The 25,526-nt window shown below is 38.5% G+C and overlaps 1 protein-coding gene across 1 annotated transcript in view; it reads right to left on the bottom strand.

The window, feature by feature from the left end:
• NEK11 (NIMA related kinase 11) overlaps positions 1 to 25,526 on the bottom strand; it is a 101,238-nt gene that overhangs the window by 26,657 nt on the left and 49,055 nt on the right. Inside the window, exons 11-13 of the mRNA XM_086741593.1 lie at positions 20,854 to 20,947; positions 19,855 to 19,990; positions 2,836 to 2,963 (exon numbers count right to left, since the gene is read on the bottom strand). Of these exons, the coding sequence (XP_086597719.1) occupies positions 2,836 to 2,963; positions 19,855 to 19,990; positions 20,854 to 20,947 (358 nt within the window). The remainder of the gene's footprint in view (positions 1 to 2,835; positions 2,964 to 19,854; positions 19,991 to 20,853; positions 20,948 to 25,526) is intronic.

Raw genomic sequence — 25,526 nt, 5'->3', positions numbered from 1 at the left:
TCAGCTCCCATCCTAAACCTTTAAAATTATATCGTTCTAGTGCCTATCTCCACCTTCTTAACTGAAGAGGTGTTGCATCCCACGTAAGGCCACTACTTCTCATTTTGTCTTGACATCTGTGGGAGCCTAATATAGCTTGAACAAATAGCTCAGGTCTCTTTCTACATCATGCGCTCCAATGTGTTGTTCAATTTGATGACTTTTCGGACCCCATGCAACTGCACGAACATCAGAATTTTTTTTAATCATTGTTTGAAGTAATGGGGTCACCAGGGAGCACCACCAGGTGCAGCATTTCTGCACTCTCTGCACAGAAGTAACCAGTAAAGCAATCTTGGCATTGGAAAATGGAGAGATTTGCTCAGATTAGGAAGGTAAATATCTTACAAGTCCTTATCCTGTGTTGCACTAGAATGACTTCTTTATTAGCACACACCTCCAAAAGCTTAATTTATGAAGGTATCTTTGAAGAAAGTGTTTAAGAGTATGAATCCTACATAGAAATAGGAGTAGGAGTTTTTGTATTATAAGTAAATGACTGTAGAAGCAAACCCCTGCTATATACTAGCAAGATCAAATCTATTCTGGTAGGATTTGAAGCTTATTATTAATATCGAGCATGATCCCACCTACCTTTGAGTGGGATTCATCTCACATAACTGTTGACATCCAGAATGAAGATGTCCCATGCATGCTAATAACTGTAGATTGTTTTATAATCGCCAGAGAGACCTCTCAACAGTTTCCATCTATTCTATGTTAAATGTTTACACCAAAATAACATTATTCCGTAAAAATGCTTCCTTACTTCCCCTTACAGTACAGACCTTCCATTCAGTTAGTTCAGACATAGGTGTCCAGATCCGCACAGCTAAGTTCAGTCTGCTTTGACCTCAGACTTACGCAGAATTTTTCACTTGAGAAAGGAAAAATTGAAAATTGTGCTGACTTCCCAAGAAAAAGAAAAGGTGGTTATGTCAATACCCAGAAATGCATTTCTGTTTTATTTAAGGTGCTGGGGTCAACATGAGAAAAAAAACAAAAATAGGCAAGTAGTTTCTTTGATAGAGGAAGTCCTAAAAGGCAAATGGTCACAGTTCCCAGTCAGTTTGTGCAGGGCAGTTCACAGAGGGTTAATGCTCTGTGGGTGCACAGACTGCTGGTAAAGCAAAGCCTCAGGGCCATTGGGGCTGGATTCAGACAAGAGGTGCCAGTGGGACAGCTCTTCCAGCCCACCCTGACAGTTCTTGTAAAATGAGGGAATATCGCTACTCAGATCTGACTGCCAACACCTAATTTATTCTGCATTACTGAGAAATCTAATTTTATCTTCTGCCCTTCATTAATTCTAAGCAGCAGTCTGCCTGTTCAAAAACACTATTGATTGACACTTAATGATACTGTCAATGAAAGTTGAATGAAAATTTTTACAGGCGTTCTAAAAAGGAAAAAAAAATATCTCAAGAGTCTGACGAAAGTCAGCAATAATTTATTTTCAAGAGTATCTTATGGTAGACTTTCTGGGCAACAGAGAGTTTGCATGTCTCTATGTTATGGGTAACATAGACCCAGCAAACTGAAAAAAAAAGCATCGTCTTAGATATTCTACTGATTTACAATTGACTAATAATTTATTTAGACCAGTACCGTATAAACCAATCCTGAATTTTAAAACATCCTGTGTGCTTAGTTTGAAAGCTAGGAGGATATTCCTAGATTAAAGGCAGCTGTTTCTGAGTAAACTTCATATTTAACTGGTGAGAGAATTTCAGGACTCCCTGCCACCATGGTAGAAGTAGAGTTCTGATTTCTCACACATTTCATTTTTGCCTTAAAAACTACATCTTAAAGAAGCTATTAGTTACAAATTTTCAAAAATCAGTACAAGTTATTTATAATTTAGTGAAGAGTATTAGCACACGTGGTTAGTTCCCTAAAATGCAAAAGACATCACACTCTGTTCTGCCAAATTTGCACATGAACTCAGAATGACACATATGACCCTAAACAGAATCAGATAGTACCAGTCAGAGATACTGTATGCAATGCTTTAAGTTGGTGTCCCAGAGGAGAAATTAATTGTTCCTGAATACCTTAGGAAGATCCATTTTCAGAACTGACTTGGGCATTTAAGTTCATTGATTTCACTGAGGCTTGATCACTGGAGACAAGACTCATCTCAGCTCACCCTGAGCAGATCTAAATTAGGTGCCTTTTCCAATAATCTTCAATCTTCTTCACACTGCAATCCCTAAGACTTTCTTGTAGCAGCCTCAACTGATAAAGCTACTTTCACTCTTTCAATAATAAGTTTTCTCTTCATTGACACTTTCTGAGATTCTTGGGAAAGTCTTCAGAATTGCTGAAGTCTTGCAGTTGTTTAGGCTCCTAGACTATTCACACTGTCCTAGAACATATGTCTAATACAGACAGGAAGATGCAGCAACTGGAGGTACCTATCTGTGCCCAGGAATTAGAGCTGGAACTTAGATCTTATGCTTGAAGTATAGATTCAGGTTTAACTTAATTTACCCATAGCTAACCGTTGAGAGAATCCCACTTGGAGTGTTTTACAGTCACAAGGAAGTTTACTGACAACAATCCGCCTTATTACTTTCATGGGAGTATTATCCTTAATCTTGAAGGAATTCAAGAATCTTTCTCATCAATGTCTCAGAAGAATACATACACCTATAATTCATTAATGATATCGATATACATACACGCTCCTAACAAACTCAAATTTCAGTAATGTCAGTAGGACAAAATCTTGGAAAGAGCTTAATTTTCCCATAAGCATCAAGCGTATACTGTTTTCCCAAAGGTCACATATACCTGGTGATTTGTCTTAGAGACCGTCTGTGACACTTCTACATCCTCCTCCTCCTCTTCACTGTCTTCTGAACAGGATTCAAACTCCTCATTATAATATTCTTCTGCAATTTTTGGATCTTCAGGGATTTCTAAAGGCAATTATGAGTTTAAAGTATATAGACAGACAATATGTAAGATGTTAAAAAGATTAAATGGATTTTATATCACCCATGTTATGTCACTAGCAATCCAATCTGTAATTGAAATCAAGGGATAGGTTCTCAGATGACATGATAAGCACTGTTAAAGCTGTCTACGGCAAAAGGTCAGATCTTCATCATATGTAAATTAATGACCTCAAAGGACCTATATTGATTTTGGCTTGAAATCACTGAACCATAGAATACTTCAGGCTGGAAGAGACCTCATGGGATCATCTGGTCAAAGCAGGGTCAGCACTGAATTTAAACCAGCTTTCATGAGCTGAAATTGTGTTTGCTTTTCTCTAACACACATAGCCCGTGGCAAATAAAACTGCTAAGCTAAAACAGAAAATAATACATACAAGGCACATATTTGTGTGTGTGTGTATAACAAAATAGAAGACATTGGTGTAAAGTCAAGCTACATATAGTTGGGTGTCACGCTCTCTCAATTTGTTACTATCCCAAGTTTTAGTAATAGCAGTGAGTGCAATACTAACATAGCCAATGAGCCTATGAAGTACAATAATTGTTATTAAAACTCAACATATTCATCACATCATGAAAGACACCCCAGCCACTCAGTTCCAGGTGCAATCCTGTAGTATTCCTTAAGTAAGGAGTTAGTGAAACAGCTAGAGGTCTGATGCATCTGCTTCGGTGAGCTGTCCTTTCTCACCAGAAGCACCTCAGCTTATGCTGAATTTTAAGCAGAGGCTAGACTGTGGTGACTATTTAAATACAAACCAGAATCCTCACTTTTCTAGACAGTAAGTTGCAAGGCAAAGAGTTGCCCATGGGAGACACGGGTCAGAAGCAGAAGACAAGGGAGCCCAGCTCACCAGCCATCCCACCAGTACCCCTAAGCACTCTCAGAAAGATAGTTCAAGAGCTAACCCCCATGCTCTGATTTTAGGCAGTCCCTTACTGACTTATCAAGATAAGACACACCAAGTCCAGGAACAATATTTTTACGCTAACAGTTTTCAAAAAGAAAATGTTTGGTATCCATCTTTGCCTGATATTATTAAAAGAAATGTTAGTTGAAGACAAAACCAGCTTAATATTCAGCTGTCATAAATCACCACAGTCCTAACTTTAGCTAATGCTGATTTCCACTATTCCCCCCAATTAAGTCTACCACTTTAAAGAAATATAAACTAACTTATCTTAAATATTATTGCATTGAAACAAATTATATTCAATAATATGCCATTAAAAATTCTTAATAGATTTTTTTTTTACTTGTTTCACACAGATAAAAAAAAGAAAGGATTTAAACAAGGGAAGACGATTGAAATCCATTAAAAGACACTGGAGTTTGGGCAGGAAGAATAATTCTAGCCTTTAAGGCATAAGAAAGAGAATCTACGAAAAAAAAAGTGAAAATTTATTTATCTGCAGCACTAAGTGGTTGAAGCTCTCCTGTTGAGATATTATCTCTACTATCTACTATCTCAAGAGTATTTTTAAAAATACTTCCTTTTTTAATAAACTTGATTTACCTTCAAAATGCTGACACATTTTCAGTAAAGTTTCTCTGTTTTAAGATATTTATGGAAGCTGCATAACAGCACCATCCTCCAGTGCTTCAATTTCTAATCCTTCGGGGTTTTATTTTTCACTTTTCTCAGTTTAAAAAAAAAAAAAAAAAAAAAAAAAAAAGATGATCAATGGGGAGAAGAACCCCATCAACCTAAAAACTTTTTCCCACAAAAGAATTTCTTATTGTGTTTAATTGTTTGAGGTCTACAAAGTGCCATTTGACAGAAGAGCCAAACATTTGATTTAAAAAAAAAAAACTTAAATATTATTCCTGTTTAGCATGGGAAGAACACTACTAAATTAAGATACATTTCTTTTTCCAGAGAAAGTGAAGATTATTTTTCCTATTTTGTAGAAAGGCTGTTATTCCTGTGATTAGTATAACTTTATTAGGTTCACCTACATTCTATCTATGTGTATATATGCATTCAAATACATATGAATCAGCCTATTTATTATGTTATAATGCAAATATTGGACTACACTAGTGTTTCCCCAAGTCGTCTTCTCTTCCTACATTCTGTATTTGTTTACCATTGTACTAAAAAAATCAATCCAACCAAACACGGTATCAAAATCAGTCTTTTTACTCATAAATGTAACTTCAAAAAAACCTGCTCTGGCTACACTAATGCTCTATAAATTGTGAGTAGCCCCTGACCAGCCAAAACTGCTGAAGGCTCTGAAATATGTGGCAGGGCTGGCACTGCCTGTATCCCACTTCCATGCCAGCTTTTGCATCCTTGTTAGAATTGCTCGCTTTACCACTTGTGATACTGTTCTGATGGCTATTTATATATGGCCAGTTAATTCGAGCTCAGTAAGACAATTTAAAATGCTAGTTCAGACACTAGAGATCTTCCAGGGTACACAAGTTTACTGGCCCTGATTCAGAAACTATTCCAAGTGACATTTCTGAAAGAAGACAGCATGTCCAGTGGATGGGAACTTGGGATTTAGCTAATATAAGTCTTTAAAACTTCTTTTCTCTTTAAAGAAGGCACCTTCAAAACATCAACACTGTTTGACTAAATGGTTCCAGTAACAGTTCCTTGAGTCCTACTAAGTAGAGCCCACTCCCAGCCATCCATGTGCTACAGATGCAGAGACACATCTCTGGTTCTCTGATGAATTGATCTCAGTACAGAACAGCTTATTTAGTTGAGACCCAGGATCAGCCAAATTTCAAGAACACATAAGCCAGCTTTAGTAGAGTAGATATCATCAATCAATGCAGCGAGCTGTACCTGTGCTGGCCTAGTAAAGTCTAAGTGCAGACAACTTGAGTGAGCTGGTATTATCAGCTCAGGGCAGGCACTGCCAGGGGAGCTTGGGCCTCACGTGCTTCCATTTCCATGTCTGCAGTCCATCCTCCAGAATCTTCCCGTGATCCTGGATATGTCACACACACACCCCCAATTTCCACTAACCACATAGCAAAAGGCCAGTTACCGCCACTATCCCTGAACATTACTGGTGCAGTTGCACACCCCAGCAATGTAGCATAGAAGAAAACTCCTTGGTTTATGCTTTCAGAGGAGTAGTTTTAATTAAAATGTTGATCTTTTGGCTAGGTCTGTTTGACTTTTGTTTACACACCTTTGCAGAGCCTAGCGTAAACTCCAAGGCCAGGATCTTCACCCTGTCCTTTGCTCTGACATGAAATAAAACTTAAGCCTATTTGTGCCTGGAAGGTACTTCGGTAAAATGTGATGCTAGCGAGGTGAACACAGCACTCCTGACCCCGTGCCCAAGCACAGCGGGTCGAGATCACCCCATTCCTTGCATGCGACAAAGTCACCCTGTGCAGCATATGTGTAGTAGGCAGGGACTCTGCTTTCCTCGCATATCCTTGGAAAAGAAAGGTGATGGTGACATCCAATATAAAGGTTTCTAATACTGTGCCAGCTGGTAAAGCGTACAGCCTGATGGCCACAATGCCTCTGTAATATAGCTGTCCCTCAGATACCTGCTCTCCCTCTGATAGAGCACACATATTTGCTCCACATGGAGCACAAAGGAAGGCCTCTACGGCTGCTCCTGCCTCCTCATGCCCCCCCCTCCCCCAATCTGTCAGTTGATCTCTGAAAATACATTGCATTTTATCTAGCCATGCATATTGCACTAAGGCTGGTCATGGTACCTTTTATTTGCTTACAAAGCACTTCATTCAGAACAAACTCAGCTATTGCTGATATATTTCTGAGCGGCTTGGGTGAGGCATTGAGACACTTGATTTGCTATTTGATACTCAAAAGAAAATGAGCTCTGAATAGTAGCATTCTTTTTAGATTTCTTTCTATATATTACCATGACATTAATAGTGGAAGAAAGGGTAGAAACACATTATGTAAAAAAATCATAAAAGCACAGTTATTTCTCAAGACAACAGAAAACAAAGGAATGCAATACTTGTAATATTTTGCTTAAATCCACCAAGAGCTTGTTCTAGGTATCATGGTAATTTGGCAATAAAAACAGTTTTCTCCAAAGAGATGAAAATACTTTGATAAATATCTTTAATTTTCTCTTCCCTTGAAGTCATACTTATAATTGGTGCATTGACGCAGCATTCTCACATTCCAGTGCATGCAGAAGACAATAAGTAAGGCCCCTTTTATTTAAAAAAAGGAGCAGAAAAAAAGAAAACAGAATGGTATAACATATGATCTTTTTTACCACTTGTATTCACAGTAACAAAGTCACACATGGCTCTTAAGGACTACTGTACTTTTTCAATCCCAAGGCTTCATGGCCTATGTGGAAAAAGCAGATTTTATCAACTGTCACTTTGCCATCTTAAGGGAAAAAGTTGTTATAGTTTCACGTAGCTACACCCTTCGGTCTGCACAGTCCTACAGACAGCGAAGTGAGGAGCAAAGCATTCAACTTCTCTGACAAACATGTATTGTCATGAGATATAATGCACTCTTAATGGTATGGAGACATGAACCAAGACACTGAAAAGCAGTGCTATATAGCATCTGTCATGGGCTACCACAACTCTGCTACCACACACTGCCACAGAGAGCTTGAAAAATTAAGGAGAGGCAGGACATGGATACTTGCACTGCTCCCCTTGCAAGGCTTCGTACAGGAGCATCGCTGGGGACTGAGGCAAGAGCAGAGAAAAGCATTCCTCTGCCTTCTGCTTCTGCATTGCGCTGGGCTGCAAGACAGCCCACCAGCACAACTGCACCAATAACTCAGAGGTGCCCCATGTGCTTTCCTTTCTGTGGCAACTCATCAGCGGACTCCAGCTTGATCCCATCCGAGCAGGCACTACCTACCAGAGTAAATGCTGCTGCAGTTCCCAAACTGGGTGGGGAGCTGGAGCACCTAGGTGCAAGGAGAGGAAGGGAGAGTGGGGTCCGTTCAGCCCTAAGAAGGGATGGTAAAGGGGAACACTTATTGCTGTCTATTAATATCTGCTCAGAGGATAAAAGGAAGATGGAGCCAGACTCTTCTCAGAGGTACATGGTAATAGGACAAGAGGCAACAAACACCAGCTGGAATATCATAAATTACAATTTGACATCAGGAAAAAAAAAATACACTTTTACAATGAGAATGACCAAATACTGGAACAGGGCTTAAAGAAGCTGTGGGAGCTCAATCCTTGGAGGTGTTCAAGATGTGACCAGACAGAGCCCTGAGCAACCTGATCTGATCAGACTTGCTCTGAGCAGGGGATTGGACTATAGACTGCCAAATGTCCTTTCCAACCTAAATTATTTCATTATTCTGTGGTTACAAACTTTTTAGAATTACACTAGATCCATTTGTGTGTGTGCACATATTTAAGATACATACTCACAAGCTAAGGAGAAACTTGCCTGTTTCTGTATGCCCCTGCAACACGTACACATCCTCACAAATCACCAGCAAAAGGAGATGGCGAACAGGGCTGGCCAGCACTCTTCAGAAGAGTGCATCAGTTATCACCAAGGGAGAAGACAGAAAGGGATTGCTCCTTTCAAGGGAGAAAACAGAAAGAGCTGAAGCATTGTCGCTAGGAGAGAGGTTTGAAACATAGAGACACGTTTCCCTGAGCTACATAGTCCTGAATGAGAAATTTGACTGCAAAGAAGAGCAAGGGCTCTGCGCCCTTCTGCAGTTCAGGTCAATACTCATATGATTAAGAAAAATAAGATAACTCCATTATTATAATTTAAGTTCATTCATATTGGTTTGGTTTTGTTTTTTTTTTTTTTTTTACAGTTCAAGACAAAAAACTTCAACTTTAAAAGTTTCCATCGAAGAGAATCACCATCCTTTGGTTGGCTCTAGACTAGATACGCACTATTAAGCTCTGAAACTTCATTGTTCAGAAAGTCAGTGGAAGCTTTTGTCTGGCTCTTCTAAACTAGACTGAAAAAGACTCTCAGAAAATGTGTTGTTTAAAAAATGAACTAAGGGATGTAACAGGACTTTTGTGCCCACGAAAGTCTTGTACAATCCTTCTGGCTGAGCACAAAAGGACTATGAAGTCATTAAAAGAATTACCTTCTGACATGGCCATGTACAGCATGGAAGTAAAATAAAATGGGTTGTTCTAAATGAAAACTAGAAATATAACCAAAGTTAAACATTAATATTTTATAATTCTCCTTTTAGCATTTTAGAAAGGAAAAAAATTTCACTTCACTTGTGGGCTTCACTGAGTGATGATTTACCTATTATGAAGTGTCTAGGAAAAACAGAGACAGAGGATGTAAATCAGAGTAGCCTTATGGGGATCTTCTACTACTTGATGTTAGAAATTAAATAGCTAGTTCAAAATATTTTTCCAAGGAGAAATTACCTTTTCTTTAACCAAAATCAAACGTCCAAGAAAAATGGTTTATTTGAAGGTCACAGTTCTTTCCCCAAACCTTCCACCTCCCAGTGTTTTATCAGTATGTACTGAGGCAAAGCATTGGAGGAAGAAAGGAGATGCTAAAAAGAGTTGTTAACAAAAATTAACAGCAAGAAGGAACACTTTCATCTCATTTTTCCCCTAATTTTCTGAGTGGTTTTGTTTGGTTTTTTTTTTCTTCTGATTTTCTAATTGTCGTGTATACAGAAACAGGATCTCTGGCAGGGAGTGACAATTAAGATGGTGCCATGCTGCCTTTCAAGCACAGTTTAAAGTTCAGCAAATCTAAAATTTTTCCAAATATTCAGAAATCCTTTTAAAGTGCTGGATGAATGAAGAGAAAGAGCAATAGACCGATGTAGTCAGTATCAGGGAACACTTAGTGAGTCTTGGAAGCCATTTCCTTTATGCACAAAGAGGCCCTATTATTGTAAATGTTGCCCTATCATTTGCCTAGTTTCCAGCAGGAACAGAGTAAGAGCTGTAAATTAAAGGAAAAACGACCACAAAGCTACCTTACAATATCAATTTAAAAGTACCTTAGTCCTTGAGTTATTGGAAACTTTTTTTGATCAGTCAAAGCATACTTTCAAATAAAAACTCTGATTTCCTGCTGAATCTGGCAGAGATGGCCTGATACTTTCCTTCCCAACGCTGTCATCACACTGAAAGGGAACAACTCCACATCTTAATACAAAAAGTTGCCCCTTAAGACAGTCACTTCCTTCTCCTCAAGATTCAGTTCAAGAACACCGTTTTTAAGACATAAATAGGGGATATTTTCACAATCAGAGCTTACTGAAAGTGCAGAAAACAAATGGGAAAAGTTGAAATCCAAACGTGATGTAAGCAGTTGTGCGCATGAGACTCTGGATGTAGCAAAGATATGAAATACATTTAATTTGGATATAAGCAGTAATACAAGTTATATGTTGGACAAGAACAAAACCAAGTAAATTATTGCAACCAAGTAAATGTAGGAAAAAGTATTGAGATCTTAAATACCTAGATTAAATTAACTGGTGAAAGTAAACGTGTTTGCTAGATTGAAGGGCTCCATGGAGCAGATAAAATAGCAGGAGAACATATATCAAGCTCTTTCATTGCTGTCACTTTATTTCCTCCAGCTAGATATCTGACAGTCACATGCACTGAAAGCTAAACTGGTAGAAACTGCAAACTAATTCAGTATTTACAGTTACTTTCTGAGCAAATTCCATCTCACTTGGAAATGGCTCCAGCTTCTTCCATCACCATATAATTTGGCACAGGTCCCCAGAAATGCTGTTTAGTTTGATAAGTGAGCCAGAAAGCTGCAACTACAGGGTGGACTGGGATTCCTTATTGAGTGTTTTTCAACACCATCCTGTTCACAGATGCTTTGTTTGCAAGTAAATGCCTACTGCATCTTTATTTACATTGGTTTAATCTTGAGTCTAAAATGCACTGTAAAGTTTTATTGCCCTGTAAATAAGACAAGCTGGAATAAAACCTAGTATCTTTCCAAGGCAGATTTAAAACACTGAAATTATCTGAAAGTATCTACTATAGACTAGTATATAGTGGGTTTGGGGTTTTTTGGTGTTTTTTGTTTTTTGTTTTTTTTTTTTACAGATACACTCTTGGTGCATTTGATTCTAATTGCTTCCTAAATTCACACTGTGTTTTGTAAATGTTATTTAACATAATGCTTTGGAAGAAGCAAAGGAGCTTCCCATGCAGGTTTTAAAAAGACTTAGCCAGAAAAATTAGCCAAACTAAACCAATATGAAAAACAGATCAGAAAAAAGTAGGAGCTATAGAGTAACGTAATTTGCTCTCTTCCCATATGTTCAAAGTGTTTGGGATTTTTTAATAACTACCGCGTAAAGACTTTATTCTGCAAGCTTCTCTCTGGAAAGCTGTAAGAGTAAAATTTCTTGTAAGAAGTAAGCCATTAATTTTTGTGAAGCTATGAAAAGATATAAGCAGCTAGGCATACCGAAGAATACAGAGCTTTAGAAAAGATTTCCTGAGGAGGTTATGAGTAGAGTTCTATTCCTGATGGTCCCCAAATAAGCTAAAGCATTTGAGTAAAAACTTAAACATAATGGACAATGCATAGAAACCTCTACATAGAGGTTTCTAAATTACCATAAACACTCAACTCTGAAATGTCATAAAATTCCCAAGAATATCTCTTTAATTTTATGGTTGCCCTCATGGAAGAAGGGTTTAAATGGGGAGCTATAGCCAAAGCAAGAAATCAGCTCTCCAAAGGCAATACTTCTAGGGAAGAACTCCTTAAACAAGAATAATAATGCTTCAGTCAATTAAACAACAACAACAACAAAAAAAAAAGGTACTATGCGAGAGCCTCAGGAGTTTTGTCACCCCGTATGCCAAGGACAAGTGAAGGACTGGTAACTGCAAATGCCAGAACTAAACAGGCAAGTTTCTCTCAGCAAGCATCCCATGGTAACATCTCAGCAAGTAGCAAGTCAGGGAACATGCCTTATCCTGGAAGCACGGTAACCGTGTGAAATGGGAGAACAATGGGTAACCCACAGTAGAAGTTACTCCAACACTGTCTTCTTAACTGGGACAAGTCTTTCTCATTACAAAGGATACTATAACAGTAATGCAGAAAAGTGCTTAGTGCCACTTATAAATATTATGCTGTTCTATTTTGACTTGCCAGACTGAAAAACAAAACAAGACATGATTTTCCTAAATCCCTTCCAGCAGTGTGATTGCCTGCATGTTCATATTTAGGACTATTACTCCATTACCCGATCAGTATGTATAAGTACCATTTTACAGGCACTAAACAAAATACACATGTACAGAGATGCTTAAAGATGTGCTCAGAAACATTACAGGCTTTTATTCTTACAAGATTTAAAAAAAAATACCTTGAAAATCCTTCAACAAAGCTTGTAAAAATAACGGAGTAGAAAAAAATCCCACAATATTTTATAGTGAGTGAACATTTCCTATTTGAAAGTCAACTGAACTTTGCCCACTTGAAATTCAAAGTAGTATATCCATAACTTACAATTAGCAAGGGAAATATAGAAATAATGTATGCAATTACTGTGATGTACTTAGCTATTTTGGAATTGTAATTAAATCAGGGGTTTGCCAGATGTAACGTATCGCAACATAATAAGCTAAGGAATATAACATGTTATAATCCTTGCTGTATAGAGAAATAAAAAGGAATATAATAAGGATCAGAAAGATCATATAATATGTCCCTTTAATTTATATGCCTTTAATTTTTTTACATTCTTTTTCTGCACAAAGCATTTAAATACCACAAGTAGTTAGCTTAAGCTATTTTGCTCATTTAACTTGACCCCTTCCCACACACAAACCTGTCTATTAAGAGCAGAGTAGTAGTTTATGCAGCCCCAGGGCTCTTACAGAAAGGGATGCGAATGCAGGTGAAACCCCAACTAGTAATGTATTGGCAATCTAAAAATGCAAGACAATTTTTTTTTTGTTTGTTTCCCTTAAGTCCAGTGTTGTTTCACTGCATTGTCTTTTTAATTCCAGGCACTTAAGTGCTGCCATGTCCTTAGAAATATGGATGCATTTGTATATATAATTTCTTGAATATTGTTAAGAACAAAAATCTTTCCCAGTCTTGTTTACCATGTCTCATCAGCTGTGAAATTGATATGAATATAAAGTGGCACTTTTAGCCAAGAATGCCAGTGCGTGGCTTTACGTTTTCATGCCCGTTAGACTGTAGCTTGTTGAATTTAATGCTCCTTATGGCTCCTCTAAGAAGTATGGGGTTTTGGTAATGGAGATAGCTTTCAACCCAGTGTCTTTCAACTGTAAAAACTGATACAAGTCAGAAAGATCAAAGATGATGGTAAGGAAATGGTAGGTTTTCTTGCATCCGTAATTGCACTGAGCTCTCTGGAAGCACTTTTAGACACAGTTTATGATTTCGTAGCCAATTTCAAGGCAAGTTCTACTGTAGAAATTTAATCAGAAACCTCGTACGTTTAGCTATTACAGCTGTATAACGGGATTATGCCTTGCTCTTCATGCCTTTTTCAACTGCAAAGACTGAGTTTCTCCACCTAGAGGAGTTTCTATGTAGTAAACTAAGAAACTTCAGATACTCCACAGTAATTTCCCACATGGATAAGTACAATGCACGCTCTGATAAAGGTTTCTCTAGATTCTTTACAAGTATATCCTCACAACTACTGTTTCCTACTTATTAAATATCTCTGCAAACTTAGAGCCAGTCAACAGGAATCAAGTTGTACGCTGAGTTGAGGGGAACTATGCTGTAAAGTCTGGCTTCATTAGAAGATATTGTAACGAAAGCAAAAGGATCTGCACTTTAATAATTAATGTGATGTAGTGACACGGCTGCAATTTTCCATCCTACCTAGCGTAGTCTGTGGTAGCCCACCAAGAAAAGCCACAGTGGTCTAGCAGTACTACAAAATCCATGGAAAAGATGACCCTCAGCATCGGAAACTTCTCTCAATATCCAGTCCCCTGGAAAGATGGGCATCTGCCCTTCTAGTTACTTTTTATATAATCAGAAAAGTAGACTATGAGCTCAACAGAGTTAATTATTAGATGAAGAGGAACTATATTGCTATATTAGAAAGCAATGCATTACTTATATGATGTTTCCGGTAGCTCTTTAGAAGGAGGCCACATCATTAAACATTAAACATCTAATGAACAGCTGGAACAGCCTCGTTCTAGCTGGCACAGGAAGGCACTGATCATATTCATCCATAACATCAAGGCTAGGTGTAGCTCATGGATCTTTTTTTTTTTTTTTAGGTGGTGGTTGATAATTTTTGCTCATGTTCTACAAAATAAATAATTTTACTCCAGCTGCACTCATGATCATACATGGAAATGAGCAGTTAAATATGGACAGTTCTTTGTTATAGCTTTTTTTTTCTTGTAAATGAATTGACCTCTAGTTGCCAGCCCGATAATATAATTTGCCTCATCAATATTTTCACAAAACCGCTACTGAAAGCTAAGTACACACACTGAACACAACTCCAGAAAAATGTACATTGGCATATCTATCCTAGTCCAAATGGAGATATTCTCTACAAAGAAATGGTTCAAGAGGCAGGGTGGGGGAGAAGTGATGTTAACCAATTCATTGAAAGGTAGCTTTTCTTTTTGATGACAATCAGAGAGGATGAATTACTTTTTCCCTAGGTAAGTATCAACAAAAATAGAAAATACAGATATAGGTTTATCCTGATATGTTTTGCATTACCCATTCCTGCTTCAGTGCTTTGATTTGCAAAATATGCTTTTTAATATTCATAAATAATTAATCCATAAAATGAGCTGGAGAAATGTAGCAGAAAAGAAAAAAATCCAAATCAAAATACAAAAGGAATTTACTTATTAAGCATCAGCAGTTTTACCCTGTTCCTTGAGAATAAATGAAGTGTACAGATACACATACATATTTTCAACGCACAAATATTTGTATTTAATACTGACAGGGGCTCAGTGTCTCTGAGTACAATCTCTGTATGAAACTTACTTAGCTCTTTTGTTTCTTGCTTGTACTTGGAGAAACTGGAGATAGCAAAGACATGAACATATCTCTAGCAAAGCAAAACTGTTCCCAGTAGTACAATATATTCTTAACTGCTCTGTCCACCCTAGTTTTAAATTATTTTTATGATGACAGTTCCATAAATTCCTGTACACATAAGATGGAGACATCAACATTTTCCAATGAATATGAAATGCAACTATAAAATATCTTTCCATAAATATCTCATTATCAAAATACAATGTCAGCTGTATTTCCAATTAACAAATCTAAAAAATTGAATGCAGATTAAAACTATTATGTAAAATACTTGCAAATGAGTAAAGTAGTTTTTCATTGGTCTGTATTTACAAAGGTTTACATTTACAAGGCATGCTTTAGTGGTCTAAATAACTGAAACAATACAGTAAGAATATATACAATTCTAATGACACACTCAACATACCTCTTCAGTCATTTACTTAACATGGTTAATAATTATTATTAAAATATTTTTTCTAGCTGACTCTTTCTTAGTAAGTCTGTTGTCTGTCTTTTTAAAAATAAAGGGAACATTTTTTACTCCAGATTGTACGAGTAAAGAGGCAAAACTGTTAAGAAACATAGTAACTTAAGAGAAACAGAAATTTAAAGCACATTTTTAAACCTTCACTAGTGCAAGGAATGTTTCCTACCCATGACTCTCTGAAGATCTCCAGTGTGGAGAAAAGTAACAACCAAAACAAGAAGAGTCCTTTGCTCTAGCATGCATGCAAAACACAGCTAAGTCAAGGAACTGGAGAGACAAAGTCCCAGAACCTGAAGATTTACAGAGATATTCCTTAATAACCCAGTGTGCCTGCCTCCTTATCCTGCTGCCACTGCATGCCAAGAGGATGTCCCATGCTTGTGGGATTATGAGTTCTCACGACCAGCTAGACTGATGTTTTAGGAAAAGACATTTATTTCCCTGCAAGCTCACCCATCACTGCAGAGCAGCTCTGCTGGAGTTAGTACCCACAGCACTGCTTTCCAGAATCTAAAGTGGCGTGCATCACCAATACAAAGCAGGACCAGGACAGTACAACAATATACACTGGGTGACCCTAAGAACGGGAATGATGGAGAAATTTCAAAGAACAGATTCATAAGCTTAAGCATTAAAACCAAAATAAGGTATTGTAAATTGGGAGATAACAGCTTGGAAGCATCTTAAGGAAGGAATAAGGAAGGTTCAGGTATGCTAAAAGTAACCAGTGTTAAAACATATGAGTAATACAGAAGTATTATAGAGAGGTATTACACAGAAGGATATTACTGCTACCTACAAAAAATATGAGGAGAATAAGCAAAAGAAGGAAAAGACCTACTCAAGATGCGAGGGAATAAAGCAATACATCTTAACAATGTTGGCATGAAACAGTCAGAAGTAAATGTAAAGCCAGAAATAAGAAGTTCACAAGCACTGCAATATTTTGGCCCAGGAACAGCTTTCTATGCAGAGAAGCAGTGGGAACTTTTTAGAGTGTATAAAACAGGTCAAATTCTTTAAGAAAGGGGCAGTGCAAGTAGATGCCTATGGCAGCCACAGTCTGGATTGGTGGTCAAACTGATGCTTGTACTTTTTCCATGGAACAGAAGCAAATGAGGAAAGTGGTGGGATTGGTGGACAGGGCTTTCTCTCTAGCAGAGCACCAACAAGAGCCAACATAATGGCTCTGGAATATGTGTGTTTAACACACTGCTTCCTCCCTTGGCTCATTAAACCAAAAATAGCATAACTTGCTATTCACATAACATGACTTGCATTTCACTGCTGCCCACTCCCAGGTTGAAACTGGATCCATTTCTTCTTGAATGTAAGTAACGCAAGCACAGAGGATTTTCAAAGTTATTTCTGTTTGCAAAAGCTCGTGTTTCTTTGATCTCCTCCCTTCCGCAAGTTCTTCATTTTCTGCTGAGGCACGGAGGATGCTGCAGAACATGTGCCCAGAATCCAAGAAGGGAACAGAGAGAAAGGTGACAGCATGCCAAGGTGCTCCAGCCATCGCAAGATGGTCTGCCTCAGCAAGTGACATCTGATCAGCCAGATTTAAAACCCATGCTCTCAATCAGCCCCACAGAACCCAGAAGTGTTCCCAGTCTCTACGAGAAAAGAATAAATCTGCATAGAATAGCTGGACAGCACAGTAAGGAATATGATGTTGAAGAACTAACTGAATTTTTTTTTTATTGTTAAAAAATGGTATTTACATTGCCTGCAACATTTCTCTGTAAAAATATGATTCAGAATGTTTCTTTAAGTTTCTAAAGAAGTTGTTGTACCAACTGCCAACAATCTGGATGAACTCTTTCTGTAATAGATGGAGTTCATCTCAACATCAAAAGCACAGAGTCCACTGAGACCTCTTTCATACTCCAAAAAATAAAACCTGCTTGAAGACTAACAAATTGGTCAGCAATTTGTGACTTCAGACAACTCTTTTAAATGTTCCTCAAGTGCACAGGGGTGCTAATTGGAATGAAAAAAGTTCAGAAGATCATTGCAGATTACATAAAACAAACATGGAGAGAAGCTTAAACTTCCTAGCAAAGTCTACAGCCATTAAATGTTTTTTGCATTGCTGAAAATCATTCACCATGAAGTCCAAAACCCCAAACTGTCATAATGATTTTCATTTGTCTAACTACACTGCCTTGTTTTTCCCAACTTACAGTAAATGTAACTACCACTGCTAAATTTGTATCAAGATGTGATGTTTTTGAAATCACTTACTAAAGCTTTGTGCCTACTTGAGCTTTGTATTTGACACCTTCCCCAATGACACACAATGGTGTTTCATAATGCTTTAGATAATGTTCAGTGAAAGCAGAGTCTAAGGTGTTTTGCTCCCTGTGCCTCTCCTTAACCTTTTAAGAGCCTGGTCTTTCAATCCTCCAAGCCTTGCTCCTCTCTTCTGCTCATGTTGCAAATTTTTTTTAAGAACTGCAAGATACGAGCCAAACACAGTTTGAACTTTCTTCCCTACCTGTTGGGATTGGGGTACTATGCCTAGTTGTTCCCCTACAGCTTTTCCCATTCCTAAGAGGATTTTTTAGGTCTGCCCTGAAGTAACTTAAAGTCTGCTGCTGCTGTGCCTCCTCAGCGTTCATGAACAGACTCTGTCTCCTGCCTTGTCTCCCCTTCCCCAAAACCGTTTTTAATTATTATTTATAACTAGGGAGCTTGTTAGCCTGGTATTTGCTGTCTAACTACTTCTGCTAACCTAGTATGGGTTAGCAAGATTTATTAACATGTAAGACAACTTTACAAAACAACTTTGTAGCCTTGCTTCTAGTTTTCTTGGTTTTTAAGCTGTATAGCCCATTGATCAAGAATCAAGTTATACTGAAAAATCAACAGCTTGAACTGCTTCTACATTTTCAAATATAAAGGTGCCATTAATAACTCACTTAATAATTAGATATGTAGGACATGCATGGTTGCACTGAAATGTTTAAAGAAATGAAGCATATGAATACTGAATAGAGTGAGTAACAGCTTTGACATTAGCCTCAGGAATAACAAGGTATTCACAAAGCAAAGAAGAGAAACCATGTAATTTCTCTTGCCCATCCACAAATTCTTTCTCACAAACCCACCACTTCAATGTCAGAGACTCTGGCAAAAGCAATTAAACACGTACTCAGTTTTGTACAATGGATTGACCCAACTTTCGCATCACAGATATAAATGCATCTAATTTATGTCATTATAGTTTAACAACTTAATGACCTCTAAAGGCAGAAGCATAATTTCTTTCCTTTCAAGCATGTTGTTGTTTCCGTTCCCCTGGTACATCTCCCACCCATACTTATTGCTTTCTCTCAGTCCTCTATTTGCAAGCTTCCCTACCCTCCCCTCAGGATGTACTTCGACCAGCTGGGTTCTCTCCTACACAGCTCATCCCTCTTTATACTGTGAAATAGCAAGCCAACCACGTAGACATAAATGAGGCTACATTGAAAGAAAAAAGCCATTTGCTATTAAAAAAAACCCTCCTCCACCACAAACAAACTGATTTTGATGCCTTTAATTTAATGGTGTATACCTTCACAGACGTAGATAAACCAACACTAAAAGGTAGAGCTATTAAAGAAAAGTAGTTTTCAAACATAAAACTATATTAATGCATACTTGCAAGATTCTCATCTGATTAAAAATCTTTCACCATAATAGTGCTTAGACAGTGATTCTTAAATATTTAAGAGTATGACATTATTCCAGAACACTGTAGAAACAAAACATAAGTGTGCTCTCAAAAATATTTTCCTCATTAAGGACAACATTTCCACTGTCTGACCCATTTTGAAAAGCTTGATTATTTGTTCATCTATCTACAGAAAAGTACATGTTACATAGTACTTCATATTCTTTAGATAGTAGCGAAGTATTTGAGGACAGTATAGATAAGCACAGTTTAAATAGTTTAGATCTGCTTTTCTCATTGTTACAGATTAAAAAAACAGCATGAAAGCATACCAAAAGTGCAAACACTCTGAATTCTGGTATTTATTTTTGCACTGGAGAGATAATTTAGGAAATGGTTTTCTAACACCAGTCATTTCATATGAGCTATTTCCTTCTTAACTCAGCATCTTATCTGGAGAAGGTACGTTCACCTGTCGCCTGTCACCCTGGGAACATAGACCTCCTGCCACGTAACCTTGCTGTACCTCTGCTGTACATGCATCCCGATAGATTATTTTCCTTCTCTCTTTGCAAATTTTTTGACTGCTTTACAAGTCTGAATGCTTTTTATATCACTGTTTCCCCACCACGGATCAACCAGAAGGGACAAAATCAAATCTTGCTTTGTTTATAGGAAGTTTCATTTCAACATCAAATTTTGAATTCTTACCATGGTCTGTAAGTTCAGACATGCTGAGTCGACTTGATGTCTCATTTTCACTTGGTTCATCATGTCCTACAGACACATAGTTGCATGCAACTGGCTGAGAATGAATTAGGGGTTTTGAAGTCTGCTCATCAGATTCCTTAGTCGAACAAAGCAGCATGGAGAAACAGGTACAGTTAGAGCTTTCAGCAGGATCACAATACAATGGTTGCCCTGACCTACACAACTGCTGGGACTCGTATTAGGCAAACACAAAAAAAAAAATCCTAACTTTTTCGTAGATGTTCAGTAGTGACTCAGCCAAGAGCAAAGACAGATTTAACTTTTTTTTTCTCCAGACACAATGGGAAATAGGAAGTAGGCTGCATGCAAAAAAAAAAAGGTAGAAGACAAAGCACTGACCAAAACCTCATTATTTCTGTGATGCTTTCAGTGACTATTTCCAACCTGACACTGTTCTCTCTATGATAAGACATAGTGCTAGAATTGAACAGGCCCATCTTCTGTTGCAGATAGCTTAAAAGCAAAGGACAGCTTACACTGGGAGTCATTCCAAGACTTCATTCTTACTAAAAAGTCAGTTGAAATGTTAATATTCTTAACTGATCCAATGAAAAGAACCCATAGTCATGCCAAATTATTGTTTAAAGGATTACTGTTCTACACTTATCTTGAAAATGAATGCATTTTGAACTCTGATGTCATGCAGACTGTCAGTAAGTACATTTCAGAGAGCAGATATAGATTTAAGGGTGATTTTATAAAAGAAAATTGTGCAATGAATAGAGAGTTTGTCAAACTGTTTCGGAGTAACTGAATGCACTTTCTCTCATCACAGATCCACAGGTTCAGCTAAAGAATCCAGACTTTGACGCATTTCCATATTATCAGTCTTAGAACAGGACTGTGTCTGTAGTGCTAAAGAAAGCACATAGGAAATGGAAAAGTGTTGTACATTGAATGTGCATAAACAAGGCCTCTGAAACAACAGCCCATACTTACATGTAGGACATTGACGTTCAGCTGCTGAAAATTACGAGACCTGAATTCTTGCATTCTTTTGATATTTTCTTGATATTTTTCTTCTGCCAGCTGTCTGTAAATACAGAATACTAGTATTTAGAATGCAATATCAGGGATTTCACTAAAGGATCTTCTAGAAATATATGTGGAAAAGTAAATTCCATAGTCAGACTGCCAGGATGCCAAACGTTCACACATCTACTCAAGTGAGGTTAGTTTTAGTGAACTCACAAAGAGATTTCAGGCCTTATTTCCAAATATTATTATATTTTTCTTTCACAACTTGCATAATATAATTGAGAAATGGCAAACTATTACTCCCAGTCTTTTTTCTTCCAAAGATGTTAAATACTTTGGACTTCATTCCACCATGTAGTCCAGAGACTTTTCCACTGAAGACAGGCACACAACACTTGCATGCTATGAACACTTCACCTGGGGGAGAGTTGGTAACTGCGTTTTTCTGTATGGGACTACTTAAGCCAGGTGCTATATTAAGCAGCTCTTCCAGTTCCCATTACTATATTCCCTTCCCATTCATCTCTAGATTTGCACTGCTGAAAGCAGATCTCAAGTCTGAGAAGGTACTGGTTTTGCACTGTTTCAAATACTTTCAACAAGAGTGAGCTGCCAGTAACCCAGAGCTGCACATAGATTAAAGATTCATGACTGAAAACAAGAGTTGAAGATTAATAAGTTGCTTTTATATTACAAAACGAATATATTTAATTTTGTTGCTGGAAAAATCTAAATAGAAAACACTAAAATGCAAGAAAGTAAAAAAAAAAAATGAAAAGCAAACTAGAACTATCCTGTAATTAGTATTATTTCCTAATGGCCATTCATTTTGAAATAGTGCGAGACAGACTTCCTATTTATAAATTTCATTAAGTGCAAAAATTAGCCTACTATATTACTGAAAACATCATGCAGAAGAGGTGTGGTTTCAATTCAAGGAGATTTTTTTTTTTTAATGAAAATAAATTTACATACCATTGCCTGTATCAAATGCAATGGTGAGCATCAGGCAGACAAAAATGCTGCTCAGATATATTTTCCAAAAGGTGATGAAGGCCTTTATTTTTTTACTTGTAGCCTTTGGCACAAGTAATGCTAGGATGTGATTTTACTAAGCATTTTCACTCAACTGCAATTACTATTGATTTGCAGGTAGACGTAGCTGCAGAACCTCTGAGGCCATAAATTCAGACTTCATGTCACCTCACAATATTTTCCTCTACTAGGACATCATTGCCTTACTGAATTGCTTACTTGCTTTGGCACAACAGGGTCAAGATGCAGATTCTCATGATAAAAAATAATTATTTCCTCTATTACCCTCTCTATATAAATGAGTAAACATTTGTTAATTTACATTGCACTTTTCAAAATTCTTTTCAAGAAAACATTAAAAATTAATTAAAAATGAACGTGGTGCTTTTCTGATTTTCATTCATACCAAATAAAACATTGAGTACTTTTAACTGGGAAAAAACAAAGTGTGTTGTCAAAACAGTATACTCTTTTTATTTAAAAAAAGAATCCATGCATAGACATATAGCCTTCCAGTTGTTTCTCATATTCCACTCAGAAACGGTACTGATACCCTTTCAAATCTCCCCTTTTATTATGTCCTACTGTCCTGGTTCTGGCCAGGATAGAGTTAATATTTACCTGAGCTGGGTGGAGAACTGAAGCTGGTAGCCCCTATGGCTGGGATAGTTAACTAATTAGCTAACAGCTGGGGTTAATTTACCCAAATTAGCCAAAGGGCTATTCCATCCCATCTGACATCATGCTCAGTATATAAGTGAGGAGGGTGCTGAAGGGAGGCCCTCCTAGTTGGAAGAGACTGGATGTAGAGATCTGTTGTGAGCTATTATACTGTATTTGTGTTCCATCACTCTATTGTTTTCTTCTGTCATTACTGTTAAATTTACTTTTTGTTCAATCTCAACCCGCGTGTTTGGTTTTTTTTTTTTTCCTGGTTTTCTTTTGTTTGTCAAATCTCCTCCTATTCTCTCGGAGAGTGGGGGGAGTGAGAGAGAGACTGCGTAGTCTGGTCCCCGTTGGGGCTGAACTACGACAGTTATTTTGGCGCCCAACGTGGGGCTCGAAGGGTTGAGATAATAACAGATCTGACTTTTTTTTCTTTTTTGCTTGAAACAAATTTGTTTATACGTGCTTGTTGTATTGGTTGTCAGTTATTGGTCATGATGTTGCAGTGGTTGGTTATGTTGTTGTATTGTCTACGCTCCTATATGTACTATGTGTTCCCAGTGGTGGTGTTTATCACCTCAGGGAAAATGATGAGAATTATCCTTCTGTTATACTATGCCATATACATCTATGACATGGTGACATCAATGGCCTTAGAGATAAATTGGTATTCCTATGTGGACAGCTTCCCAAATTCTTTCACTTCCAGGGTAGTTAAGCCACTTTTTGAGAACTTTAAAGATCTGGGGGATATTCAAGCCACTATGATGTTGTTGTTATGTATTTTGAATGTGTGCCAAGTCTTGTCTAGAGCTGCAAACCCACTTTTTGGGAATCTCCTCCCGAGATTTACCCTAAGGCAAGATACTAATACGTGGCATGGTGTGAGGGAGAACAAACTGACCTGCAATGTAGGTACTCAAACCCCAGCAACAGGCATTGCAGCTGAATCAGAGGGTGAACCTGTGCTAGTTTCAGTTGCCCCTGTATCCAAGAAGACTTGGAAGCGGAAGTCAGCTCGTTTAGTGAGGGAAGAAGAAGCCCCTTTTAGGACGGAGCAGGAGGAAGAAGAGGAAGGTTTATTTGCTACATGCCTAGGAAGAACTCGGCAGGCAGGCTCTTCCTCAGGGGAAGAACTCCTAAAGGAGACAGTGAGCACCAGATTTCTATCCCTGAGCGAGCTGCGAGACATGCGAAAAGATTTTAGCTGTCATCCTGGGGAGCACATTATCAGCTGGCTGCTGCGGTGCTGGGATAATGGGGCCAATAGCTTGGAATTAGAAGGCAGAGAAGCTAGGCAACTGGGATCCATTTCTAGAGAAGCAAGCATTGACAAAGCAGTTGGAAAAGGGACACAAGCCCTCAGCCTCTGGAGGCGACTCCTGTCAGGTGTGAAGGAGAGGTATCCTTTCAAGGAGGATATAATGTGTCATCCAGGCAAGTGGGCTACCATGGAGAAGGGTATCCAGTACCTGAGGGAATTAGCTGTGCTGGAGATTATTTATGATGACCTGGACAATGATCAGTTACCTAAGGATCCAGATGAAGTCAGGTGCACACGACAAATGTGGCGGAAGTTTGTTCGAAGTGCACCATCATCATATGCCAACTCATTGGCAGTTATGACCTGGAAAGATGGAGAGGAAGAAACAGTGGATGAACTGGCTGGCCGACTCCGGCAGTACGAGGAAAGCCTGTCTTCCTCCCTAAGGGCCTGTGTCTCGGCTGTGGAGAAACTATCCCAGGAGTTCCAGCAATTCAAAGCAGATATGTCCCATTCCCCACCGGTACGGGCCAATATTTCAGCTATTAGGAGTAAACGTTTCCCTGCTCAAGAGAGATGGTTTACGCGGCGAGGTACCCTGTGGTTTACCTTGCGTGACCAAGGAGAGGACATGAGGGAGTGGGATGGGAAGCCTACCTCTGCCCTAGAGGCGCGGGTACGTGAGTTGCGTGGAAAAACCATTGCAAATAGAAGTTCTCCCCGGAAAATTGTTGCACCAGTCTCCAATAGGGAGCGTAGAAGGAATAGCTTTAGTTCTGACCCTCTTGAAGGGACCTCTCATGCATATTTAAAAGAAATGAATAACGAATACTGTGGCCAGGATTAGAGAGGCCCTGCCTTCAGCCAGGTGGAGGAGAGGGATAACAGAGTTTATTGGACTGTGTGGATCCGATGGCCTGGCACGTCAGACCCACAAGAGTACAAAGCTCTAGTGGATACTGGTGCACAATGTACCTTGATGCCATCAAGATATAATGGGGCAGAACCCATTTGTATTTCTGGAGTGACAGGAGGATCCCAACAGCTATCTGTATTGGAGGCTGAAGTGAGCCTGACAGGGAATGAGTGGCAAAAGCACCCCATAGTGACTGGCCCAGATGCTCCATGCATTCTTGGTATAGATTACCTCAGAAGGGGATATTTCAAGGACCCAAAAGGGTATCGGTGGGCTTTTGGTGTAGGTGCTTTAGAGATGGAGGAAATTATACAGTTGTCCACCTTGCCTGGTCTGTCAGAGGATCCTTCTGTTGTGGGGTTGCTGAAGGTTGAAGAACAACAGGTGCCAATTGCTACCACAACTGTGCACCGGCGGCAGTATCACACCAACCGAGACTCCCTGATCCCCATCCATAAGCTGATTCATCAGCTGGAGAGCCAGGGAGTGATCAGCAAGTCCCACTCACCTTTTAACAGTCCCATATGGCCAGTGAGAAAATCAAGTGGAGAGTGGAGGTTAACAGCAGACTATCGTGGCCTGAATGAGGTAACACCACCACTCAGTGCTGCTGTGCCAGACATGTTAGAACTTCAGTAGGAACTGGAATCCAAGGCAGCCAAGTGGTATGCCACCATTGATATTGCCAACGCGTTCTTTTCAATCCCATTGGCACCAGAATGCAGGCCGCAGTTTGCTTTCACTTGGAGGGGC

This window comes from Chlamydotis macqueenii, chromosome 2 (genome assembly GCF_036417535.1).
Source record: "Chlamydotis macqueenii isolate bChlMac1 chromosome 2, bChlMac1.mat, whole genome shotgun sequence".
Classification (NCBI taxonomy): domain Eukaryota; kingdom Metazoa; phylum Chordata; class Aves; order Otidiformes; family Otididae; genus Chlamydotis; species Chlamydotis macqueenii.
The sequence above is the reverse complement of the archived record's forward strand: the minus strand, read 5'-3'. Positions and strand labels throughout refer to the sequence as shown.